Here is a 12,779-nt window from a genome sequence, read left to right on the forward strand (position 1 = left end):
TCTCGTAAAAAAGCGTTAATATTCCGACCGGGAGACGTCCTTTCCGTTCAAAGACTCAAAATCTAAAATGGACTCTTCACGTGTATGCGCGCGCCCGTCTCATTGTTCTCAGATCGACCACTTACCAAATGCACCACTGTTTTTCAGCCTGGGACAGCAGAGTCATCATTCAACATTCTGGCGCCTTCTGAGAGCCTATGGGAGCCTTAGAAAGTGTCACGTTACAGCAGAGATCCTTTGTTTTGCATAGAGATGACAAAGAAGGCCAAGAAATGGTCAGACAGGGTACTTCCTGTACAGAATCTTCTCAGGTTTTGGCCTGCCATTTGAGTTCTGTTATACTCACAGACACCATTCAAACAGTTTTAGAAACTTTGGAGTGTTTTCTATCCAAATCTACTAATTATATGCATATTCTAGTTTCTGGGCAGGAGTAATAACCAGATTAAATCGGGTACGTTTTTTATCCGGCCGTGAAAATACTGCCCCCTATCCATAACAAGTTAAAGCTGTTCAACTGACACAGGATGTGAACACTATGTCATGTGTCACGTGACGTGAACGCGTTGGCAGTTTGATGCCGTAGAAAAAAACTTGGCTCCATTGACATCCATGTTAATTCATGGTGGTATTTTATGGCGCTAGGAAGACATTAGGTGAGTTGGTAAGACGTATCTGTAGCTTCACGAGGCTTAATTCTGCCACTTATCACCCCCTATTCCTCCCCTCTCTGCACCGCTGCTTTGTTTCAAAGGCAACATCACAGCAGCAGATATTTGGCAAGGCAGGCTGTGTGTGTGACAGGCTTGCTGGCCGCATCGGGAGCAGATACGATTTGTTTCTGAGATTACCGCATTGTTGTTCTTTTTCTCTGTCATTTCCTGGCCGTTGAGTGGACAGCAGCTCAAGTCAGATTTGATGGTGATGTTGAGTACGTGTATCTGATTTGGCTAGGTCGAGGCCAGGAGCATCTTTAACAGCGTGGAAGTAGGATAGAGGGAGGGAGAGCGAGAGAAACCGCGTTGTCTGTATTGCGTCCGTCTGTCGCGCTCCGCGGTTGTGAATGGACTGCGCTCCCTCAGTGTTTATCTGCAGTCACTTCGAGTCGTTTCTGGAGGAAGATGGCGGACAGGGATGAGATGTTCTCACTCTCCACCTTCCACTCCCTCTCTCCTCCAGGCTGCAGGTAAGACAACAAACCCGCAGACGGAGCAATGAAGGGTGGCTGGGCCTTGCGGGTAGGCCATCATCGAGCGCTCAATACTGAAGGGAGGAGGTGATACAGGCGGGTGTGAGAGGATGGGGTGAACCGTTAGTATGGTTGTCAGTTTTGTTGATATTACCGCATTGTATTATTATCAACATGATACATAGTACTATTGGATGCTGATGCTGCTTTTATGTCGTTATATAGGTATATACCTAAGTGCAGCGCGTAGCTTATGCTGTGTTGGTTGTTTATGTTTTTGTCTCTCGCATGATGTGAGTTCGTTTAGAAAATACCCTTGAGCTATACACAACACATAACTGCCTTTAAGAGCAAAGGGGAGAGAGGAGGAATGTTCACAGGGAGGACAAGCTATAGATTTTTGGCGGTCATGTCGTTTGCACGCCTGGCTGGCGCATTCTCTAGCTCAGATTCAATTACCTCAGAGGCGGAGGGAATGAGGCCCACGCCCTGTTGAGGCAAATATAGCCCGAAATGGGTGCTGTGAGCTCAGTTACAATAGGCTATAGATTACACTTTTCATTTAACATCAATAGCCATAAAACGTGTATCCACCTATTGTTGATTGGATAGTTTAACACTTCACGTCTGTGCTCATGGTTTGGGGTAAATACAGTGCTGCTTGAAAACATGTAGACCCAACAGGGCTGGTCATGATTTTGCTATAAAATATTAAAATAAGCATATACAATCCTTATCTCAACCCCAATTCGTAATAAAGACATTCCAAGTAAATGACAGAAACAAAACATGTATATTTTCATTGTTTATTTAACAAAAGTGGTTTATTTAACAGAAATTCAGATTTGATGTGTGCAAAAATATGTGAACACCTTCAGTCAATAGCTTGTGGCACCTCCATTAGCAGCAATAACTTGGAGTAAACGTCTCCTATAGCCAGTAATCAGTCCCTGACATCAGTTTTGAGGAATTTTTGCCCAGTCCTTACAGAGCTCAGCCAAGTAAATGAGGTTTGAGGGGTGTCTGGCATGAACTGCACGCTTCAGGTCCTGCCACAGCATCTCGATTGGATTTAGGTCAGGACTTTGACTTGGCCAATCCAAAACACAAATCTTCTTTCTCCTGAGCCATTCTTTGGTAGATTTCCTTGAATGCTTTGGCTCGTTGTCTTGTAGGAAGACCCATTTTCGTCCCAGCTGATGGCTTGACGTTCTGTTCAAGGATCTCCTGGTATACCTCAGAATTCATGGTTCCCTTAATGATGTGGAGTCATCCAAGTCCAGAGGAGGAAAAGCAGCCCCAGATCTTCACATTCCCACCACAATGCTTGACTGTTGGGATAAGGTTATTTTGGTAGTAGGCAGTGTTTTCTCCACACATAGCACTGTTGATTGTGACCAAAAAGGTCAATTTTGGACTCATCGGTCCAGAGAATGGACTTCCAGAAACCTTCAGTTTGTCCAGATGGTCTCTGGCAGTTAAGATGAGCAGTTTGGTTATTTTTTGACAGGAGAGGCTTCTTCCTAGCAACCCTCCAATTTTGATTCTGTATTTTTCTTATTGTTGAAGAATGCACAGTTACCTGAGATGCAGCAAGGGAGGTCTGCAAATCTCTAGATCATATTTTTGGGTTGGCTTTTACCTAATTTATTATTGGTCTTGTGACTCTTGGGGATATTTTGGAAGGGAGTCCACTTCTAGGCTGAGTTGCTGTCATGTTAAATGCTCTCCATTTGTAAATTATTAGCCTCACAGTGGACTGAGCTCAAACCTTTTTGAGATGATGTTATAGCCTTCCCCAGACTGATGTGCTCTCATTACCCTCATCCTGATGTCCTCTGAGATCTCCACAAAATGTGGCCATGGATGTGTTACTCATTTTAAGGTTGAATGTTACATTAGTTTGTAAGATAGCCTTAACTTGAGGCTTTTTACTGTATTACACAAGTAATATTGAATTGTGTTTGGTTGACAATACAACCAAATATCAACATTTAAAGTAGATATACCTACTGCTTGGATAGTTCAATCTGAGCCACTGGCTTAATCCCATTCTTAAACTTGTTGGAGACGTGAATCCAACATACAATTTGTAAACTTGTCGACAAGTTAATAGTCTATTTCTTATTTTTTACTCCCTGACGAAGGCCATGCAGCCGAAACACATCAGTTTTAAAACTTTCTTTCCATTGAACATGCCATACAAATGAAGGCATTTTGATTAATTATATGAAGAGTGCCTTGGTCCTTTCTTTTTGATGACCAATTTACACCTTTGATAAAAGTGTACCTTAGCAACACTTCCCTCCCTTCTTTTTTTCAACACTTTTTTTCCTACAGGCTATTTATTATATTTCAAAAGTGATATTGATTTGTGTTTCAACGCAACCAAATATCAACGTTTTGAAGGAGATTTATCTTCTACTTGGATAGTTCGATCTGTGCCACTGGCTAGCTGGCTTTAATTCCAGTCTGTCTACAAACTAATAACTTATATGTTGGATTCATCATATGTTGGTCTCCATCTCAACCAAAAATCTATGTTAAAGAATAGGACTAAACAAAATCAAACTTTAAATGCACTTTAAATAAAGTTTGATTTGATTTATACCTATTCCTTAATTTAGATTTTTGGTTGAGATGGAGATTTGAATCCAACATATCAATTATTAATTTGTAGACAAACTGCAATTAAAGCAGACTAAGTCTACTTGAATGGAACTATCCAAGCAGAAGATTCATTTTCAAATGTTGATAGTTGGTTGCGTTGACAACCAAACACAATTCAATATCATGACATTTTAAATCAACCAGAGCTTGAAACCTTAGGCCTATTGTATTGTCTATTTTTTGTTGTTGAATTGAAACAATAGCTGTTGATTACTTTGCAAATGCTATATAGGCTGAAATAGCATCGTTGATAATATGAGTGATAAAGTATGGTCACATTTCATTTGATCTGTTAAACCTATCCTTTGGAATGACTTCAATAGCAACAGTGAACCTATTTAGTTTAAGTGGAGAGCTCTCAACAATCATTCTCATGATAGCGCATTGGTAATAGTCTGTCAAATTTCATAGCTATGCAGGACTGGGATTGGTTAAAACCCTGGATGGAAGGCCAAATGGTAGCTGTAAATCCATTCTCCAGTAGGGGGTGCTGCCTATCCTATAGTTTTTTTTTTCTGATAGTGGATATAACATAGAAGATCTGATGTTGTTTTTATAGGTAAAAATTCAACATATTTTGTTGAAATGTGGTCACCATGATGACAGAATCCTTTGGTTGAAATTTCACCCTTAAAACAACAGTTGATGATTTTTGTTCATTACTTTTTCAAATCCAATGTATTTAAAAAAAAAATTCCACGTAACCTAAGGTTGACAAATTACGCTGACACATATTGATTCAACCAGTTTGTGCCCAGTGGGATGAGTCATATTAGTCATCTACATCACCAGGAATCTCTTACAGAAAGATAAAGTGGGAGTGGAGCTGAAAGGAGCCCCCCCTCCTTTTGATGATTAGAATTTAGAAGAATACACAGGACTAATTGTATTGTTCATTCTATTCCAAGGCTGCTCCTCCTGAGTGGAGTTCTGGAATCATGAGTGGAGTTGGACTCCTCTCAGAGACCTGGCAGCGCTAGATTCACCTCCCAGAATTGAGAGCTAGCTACACACTTAGAAAAAAGGTTTACGAAAGGGTTCTTCAGTTGTCCCCACAGGATAACCCTTTTTGGTTCCAAGTGTTCTACCTGGAACCCAAAGGGGTTTTACCTGAAACCCAAAAGGGTTCTTCAAAGGGTTCTCCTATGGGGACAGCCGAAGAACCCTTTTAGGTTCTAGATAGAAGAAGAATAAAAAAAAAGGAGCTAAGAGTGTAGAATGCAATCCCATTAGCAACATATGCCCCGCCTTGGGCTGTTACAGTGACCGTGTTACTGCCACATCTGCATTCATGAGTCATGACCGCAGTCAAATTCCATGTGATCGTTTAGTCACGGTAACTAGGCTTCTCCAAAACTGCGCTCTGATGCTGCTGATGGTCATTAGTAGGCTACCAAACTTGTCACTAATGGCCTGGTAGTCTGCGCTCTTGTAATCCTGTAATCACTCTGACATCAATACAAATGCAATCAAAAATCAAATCGAACACTTCATGAGAGCCATGAGCTCAGGTTGCGCAAAATGTACTATAGGCTATGCAATTGCGTGAGAACAGAGTTTTGATGGCCTCTTAAAGAGGATACTATCAGCTTTCTATAGGCTAAATGTATTTCTCAACAATCCTAATATTAAGCACATTGCTTTGCTTTACAACCGGAGTAGCCTGCCTACCTGGCTGGCATGAAAATGAACCGCGGGAAAAGCGTCCTCCATTCGCTATTTAAGTGCATGCATAACTTATTTCCCCTGCCCCTCTTCCAACAGGAGCATAATAATGGCCCATTCTAAATCAAAACTAATTTCACATATTATTTAGTATATGTAAAGACAATATTAAATTTAGATTAGTCTGATGGGTGACAATATCACCTCTGAATGATGCTCAGCGTGTGTAGTCTAACATGCTGACTAGACCGGGAGCGAGAGTGCGTGTGTCCGAGTGCGCCATCACGCGGATGTTGATTTTGTCCACCTACATCAGACGCAATCAGGACACACAGGTTTAAATATCAAAACGAACTCTGAAACTATATTAATTTGGGACAGGTCGAAAAGCATTAAACATGTATGGCAATTCAGCTAGCTAGCTTGCTGTTGCTTGCTAATTTGTCCTGTGATATAAACATTGGGTCGTTATTTTACCTGAAATGTACAAGGTCCTCTACTCTGACAATTAATCCACAGATTTCTATTTCTACTTTGCACTTTCTTCCACTGCAAATCTACCATTCCAGTGTTTTATTTGCTATATTGTATGTACTTCGCCACCATGGCCTTTTTTTGCCTTTACCTCCATTATCTCACCTCATTTGCTCACATTGTATATAGACTTATTTTTCTACTGCATTATTGACTGTATGTTTGTTTTACTCCATGTGTAACTCTGTGTTGTTGTATGTGTCAAACTGCTTTGCTTTATCTTGGCCAGGTCGCAATTGTAAATGAGAACTTGTTCTCAACTTGCCTACCTGGTTAAATAAAGATAAAAGGGTAAACCGAGTTTGTTTCTAGTAATCTCTCCTCCTTCAGGCTTCTTCTTCTTCTTTGGACTTTATATGGTGGTTGGCAACCTACTTTAAGGTGCATTACCACAACCAACTGGACTGGAGTGTGGACCTCAGTTCATCTTTCAATCATCTACGTGGGTATATGCTCCTAAAAACCAATGAGGAGATGGGAGAGATGGGACTTGCAGTGCGTCATGCGTCACAAATAGAACCGAGTTCTATTTTAGCACCTGGCTATGCAGATGCTCGTTGACGCGCGCGAGCAGTGTTGATGCAATGATTCAATAACATGCATGTGTACATTTATTTTGCAACGCTCACGCATGCAACACAGGCATTGTGGTCAACCTGTTTGGCTACTTTGCTGTTGTCACTAGTTACCACAGCTTCAAAGTCAAAATCGATATATCGTAAAAATGTAACATGCTAACCACACCACCCGTGTCGCTTTGAGAATCACAACATGGGGTACAAAATCTGTTCTAGCTTTTAAAGGGGCAGTAGCCTACCTTGGGTGTACAATTTTCAATTACAGCATGATTTGATTGCTATGTATTCTGGTACCAATCAAATGTACATGTTAATAGTATCATCTGATTACAATTATTATGTCTCATATTTCTATACTGAACAAAAATATAAACGCAACAACTTAAAGTATTTTACAGAGTTACAGGTCATTTGAGGAAATCAGTAAATTAAAATAAATTCATTAGGCAGTAATCTATGGATTTCACATGACTGGGAATACAGATATGCATCTGTTGGTCGTAGAGACCTTAAAAACAAATAGGACTCGCAATGGGCCTCAGGATCTCGTCACAGTATTTTTTTCACATTCAAACGCTATGGATAAAATGCAATTGTGTTCGTTGTCCCTAGCTTATGCCTGCCCATACCATAACCCCACTGCCACCATGGGGCACTCTGTTCACAACATTGACATCAGCAAACCGCTCACCCACACGACGCCATACACGTGGTCTGTGGTTGTGAAGCCGGTTGGATCTACTGCCAAATGCTCTAAAATTACGTTGAAGGTGGCCTATGGTAGAGAAATGTACATTCTGGTGGACATTCCTGCAGTCAGCATCCAAATTTTACTCTCCCTCAAAACTCAAGACATCTGTGGCATTGTGTTGTGTGACAAAACTGCACATTTTAGAGAGGCCTTTTGTTGTCCCCAGCACAAGGTGCACCTGTGTAATGACCATGCTGTTTAATCATCTTCTTGATATGCAACACCTGTCAGGTGGATGGATTATCTTGGCAGAGGAGAAATGCTCAATAACAGGGATGTAAACAAAATTGTGCACAAAATTTGAGAGAAATAAGCTTTTTGTGCTCTACAGGATTGGTGGGTCCCCCTCGGGACGGCTAATGCGATTAGCATGAGGTTGTAAGTAACAAGAACATTTCCCAGGACATAGACAAACCTGATATTGGCAGAAAGCTTAAATTCTTGTTAATCTAACAACACTGTCCAATTTACAGTAGCTATTACAGTGAAAGAATACCATGCTATTTATTGTTTGAGGAGAGTGCACAGCTATGAACTTAGTTATTAGTAAACCAATTAGGAACATTTGCGCAGTCTTGACATAACATTTTTAACAGAAATTCAATGGTTCATTGGAGCAGTCTAAAACTTTGCACATACACTGCTGCCATCTAGTGGCCAAAATCTAAATTCTGCCACGGCTGAAATAATACATTATTAAAAACACATTTTTATTTTTATTATCTTTTACCAGATCTAATGTGTTATATTCTCCTACATTCATTTCACATTTCCACAAACTTCAAATTGTTTCTTTTCAAATAGTATCTGGAATATGCATATCTTTGCTTCAGGTCCTGAGCTACAGGCAGTTAGATTTGGGTATGTCATTTTAGGCAAACATTTGCTCATGAAATACGCGACCAACACTTTACATGTAGCAATTATATTTTTGTTAATTGTAAATGCAATCTATTAGCTTCCAAAATGTAAGTAGGTATATCTGGATGTCCGATAATGCATTCTGATTGAATGGCTTGTCCTGCACTTTGTAAAAACCCAGATTCAGTTGTACAATTACATTCTAGACTATTCTGTGCCTCCAACTTTGTGGCAACAGTTTGGGGAAGGCCCTTTCCTCTCTCAGCATGTCAATGCCCCCGTACGCAAAGGGTGGTCCATACAGAAATGGTTTGTCAAGATTGGTGTGGAAGAACTAGACAGGCCTGCACATAGCCCTAACCTCAACCCCATCGAAGACCTTTGTGATGAATTGGAATGCCGACTGTGAGCCAGGACTAATCGCCCAACGTCAGTGCCCGACTTCACTAATGCTCTTGTGGCGGAATGGAAGCAAGTCCCCCAGCAATGTTCCAACATCTAGTGGAAAACCTTCCCAGAAGAGTGGATACAGTTATAGCAGCAAAGGGGGGACCAACTCCATATTAATGCCCACAATTTTGGAATGAGATGTTCGACGAGCAGGTGTCCACATACTTTTGTTCATGAAATGTATATATTGTATACAGTGCCTTCGGAAAGTACTCAGACCCCTTGACTTTTTCCACATTTTGTTACGTTACAGCCTTATTCTAAAATTGATGAAATAAAAAAATCCTCAGCAATCTGCATACAATACCCCATAATGACAAAGCAAAAACAGGTATTTTGAAATTTTTGCAAATGTAACAAACACCTTATTTATTTAAGTATTCAGACCATTTGCTATGAGAATCAAAGATTGAGCTCAGCTGCATCCTGTTTCCATTGATCATCCTTGAGATGTTTCTACAACTTGAATTTACCACAGGTGGACTCCAATCAACTGATTTGGACATAATTTGGAAAGGCACACACCTGTCCTATATAAGGTCCTACAGTTGACAGTGCATGTCAGAGCAAAAACAATGCCATGAGGTCAAAGGAATTGTCCGAGGCAGGATTGTGTCGAGGCACAGGTCTGGGGAAGGATACTCAACAAAACAAAGCAGATATTCGTGGACTTCAGTAAACAGAGGAAGCACCCCCCAATCCACATCAATGGGACAACAGTGGAAAAGGTGGAAAGTTATTTTTTATTTTTTTAATTACTCAGCGTACGCATCACCGACAAACTGAAAGGGTCCACCCACACAGATAGTGTGGTGAAGAAGGAGCAACAGCGCCTCTTCAACCTCAGGAGGCTGAAGAAATGTTGCTGGTCACCTAAAACCCTCAAACTTTTACAGATGCATAATTGAAAGCATCCTGTCAGAAGTGTATCACCGCATGGTACGGCAACTGCACCACCCGCAACCGCAAGGCTCTCCAAAGGGTGGTGCGGTCTGCCCAACGCATTACCGGGGGAAAACTGCCTGCCCTTCAGGACACCTACAGCACCCGATGTGACAGGAAGACCAAAAAGATCAACAAGGACATCAACCACCTGAGCCACTGCCTGTTCACCCCACTATCATCCAGATGGCGAGGTCAGTACAGCTGCATCAAAGCTGGGACTGAGAGACAGAAGCCGTTTTTCAATCTTAAGGCCAGCAGACTGTTAAACAGCCTTCACTAGCACATTAGAGGCTGCTGCCTATAGGCATAGACTAGAAATCACTGGCCACTTGAAGGAATTGAAGACTAGTTGCTTTAATAATGTTTACAGATCTGGCATTACTCATCTCATATGTGTATATACTGTTTTCTATACTATTCTACAGTATCTTAGTCCGTTCCGCTCTGACATCGCTCGTCCATACAGTTGAAGTCGGAAGTTTACATACACTTTAGCCAAATACATTTAAACTCACAATTCCTGACATTTAATCCTAGTAAAAATTTCCTGTCTTAGGTCAGTTAGGATCACCACTTCATTTTAAGAATCTGAAATGTCAGAATAATAGTAGAGAGAACAATTTATTTCAGCTTTTATTTATTTCATCACATTCCCAGTGGGTCAGAAGTTTATATACATTCAATTAGTATTTGGTAGCATTGCCTTTAAATTGTTTAACTTGGGTCAAACGTTTCAGGTAGGCTTCCACAAGCATCCCACAATAAGTTGGGTGAATTTTGGCCCATTCCTCCTGATGGAGCTTGTCAGGTTTGTAGGCCTCCTTGCTCACACATGCTTTTTCAGTTCTGCCCACACATTTTCTATGGTATTGAGGTCAGGGCTTTGTGATGGCCACTCCAATACCTTGACTTTGCTGCCCTTAAGCCATTTTGCCACAACTTTGGAAGTATGCTTGGGGTCATTGTCCATTTGGGAGACCCAATTGCGTCCAAGCTTTAACTTCATGACTGATGTCTTGATGTTGCCATCTATTTTGTGAAGTGCACCAGTCCCTCCTGCAGCAAAGCACCCCCACAACATGATGCTGCCACCCCGTGCTTCACGGTTGGGAGGGTGTTCTTCGGCTTGCAAGCCTCCCCCTTTTTCCTCCAAACATAACAATGGTCATTATGGCCGAACAGTTCTATTTTTGTTTCATCAGACCAGAGGACATTTCTCCAAAAAGTACAATCTTTGTCCCCATGTTCAGTTGCAAACCGTAGTCTGTCTTTTTATGGTGGTTTTGGAGCAGTGGCTTCTTCCTTGCTGAGCGGCCTTTCTGGTTATGTCGATTTATAGGACTCGTTTTACTGTGGATGTAGATCGTTTTGTACCTGTTTCCTCCAGCATCTTCACAAGGTCCTTTGCTGTTGTTCTGGGATTGATTTGCACTTTTCGCACCAAAGTACGTTCATCTCTAGGAGACAGAACATGTCTCCTTCCTGAGCGGTATGAAGGCTGCGTGGTCCCATGGTGTTTATACTTGCATACTATTGTTTGTACAGATGAATGTGGTACCTTCAGGCATTTGGAAATTGCTCCCAAGGAGGAACCAGACCTGTGGAGGTCTACAATTTTCTTTCTGAGGTCTTGGCTGATTTCTTTAGATTTTCCCATGATGTCAAGCAAAGAGGCACTGAGTTTGAAGGTAGGCCTTGAAATACATCCACAGGTACACCTCCAATTGACTCAAATGATGTCAGTTAGCCTATCAGAAGCTTCTAAAGCCATGACATCATTTTCTGGAATTTTCCAAGCTGTTTAAAGGCACAGTCAACTTAGTGTATGTAAACTTCTGACCCACTGGAATTGTGATACTGCGAAATAATCTGTCTGTAAACAATTGTTGGAAAAATTACTTGTCATGCACAAACTAGATGTCCTAACCGACTTGCCAAAACTATAGTTTGTTAACAAGAAATTTGTGGAGTGGTTGAAAAACAAGTTTTAATGACTCCAACCTAAGTGTATGTAAACTTCTGACTTCAACTTTATGTATATAGTCTTAATTCATTCATATTTAGATGTGTGTTGGCTATATGATGTGTAATTTGTTAGATATTACTTAGATATTACTGCACTGGCGGAGATAGAAGCACAAGCATTGCACTACACCTGCAATAACATCTGCTAATCATGTGTATGTGTCCAATAAAGTTTGATTTGATTTGACCTCTGTCACTGGCTTCATCAATAAGTGCATCGACGACGTTGTCCCCACAGTGACCGTACTAGAGGTTGACCGATTATGATTTTTCAACGCAGATACTGATTATTGGAGGACCAAAAAAAGCCGATACCGATTAATCGGCCAATTTTTAAAAAATATATATATTTTTATAGATATTTGTAGTATTGACAATTACAACAATACTGAATGAACGATGAACTCTTCTATTTTAACTTAATATATTACATAAAATCTATTTAGTCTCAAATAAATAATGAAACATGTTCAATTTGGTTTAAATAATGCAAAACCACAGAGTTGGAGAAGAAAGTAAAAGTGCAATATGTGCCATGTAAAAAAAGCTAACGTTTAAGTTCCTTGCTCAGAACATGAGAACATATGAACGCTGGTGGTTCAATATTCCCAGTTAAGAAGTTTTAGGTTGTAGTTATATGAATTATGACGCGTCGACTATTTCCCTCTATACCATTTGTATTTTATATACCTTTGACTATCGGATGTTCTTATAGGCACTTTATTAGTGCCAGCCTAATCTCGGGAGTTGATAGGCTTGAAGTCATAAACAGCGCTGTGCCTCAAGCATTGTTAAGAGCTGCTGGCAAATGTAGTAAAGTGCTGTTTGAATTAATGCATATGAGCCTGCTGCTGCCTACCACCGCTCAGTCAGACTGCTCTATCAAATCATAGACTTAATCATAATAAACACACAGCAATACAAGCCTTTGGTCAGTAATATGGTCAAATCCAGAAACTATCATTTCGAAAACAAAACGTTTATTCTTCCAGTGAAATACAGAACCATTCCGTATTTTGTCGAACGGGTGGCAACCCTAAGTCTAAATATTGCTGTTACATTGCACAACCTTCAATGTTATGTCAAATTTGGGCAAATTAATTACGGTCTT

The 12,779-nt window shown here is 40.6% G+C and overlaps 1 protein-coding gene across 1 annotated transcript in view; it reads left to right on the plus strand.

Annotated features, from left to right (window-relative positions):
* The first annotated feature begins 650 nt into the window (after positions 1-650).
* Positions 651-12,779, plus strand: part of LOC115152083 (C-Jun-amino-terminal kinase-interacting protein 2) — a 35,079-nt gene continuing 22,950 nt past the window's right edge. The window contains exon 1 of the mRNA XM_029696588.1: positions 651-1,186. Coding sequence (XP_029552448.1) covers positions 1,122-1,186 — 65 coding nt within the window. The 5' untranslated portion in view covers positions 651-1,121. The remainder of the gene's footprint in view (positions 1,187-12,779) is intronic.

The sequence above is a fragment of the Salmo trutta genome, chromosome 17 (genome assembly GCF_901001165.1).
Source record: "Salmo trutta chromosome 17, fSalTru1.1, whole genome shotgun sequence".
NCBI lineage: Eukaryota > Metazoa > Chordata > Actinopteri > Salmoniformes > Salmonidae > Salmo > Salmo trutta.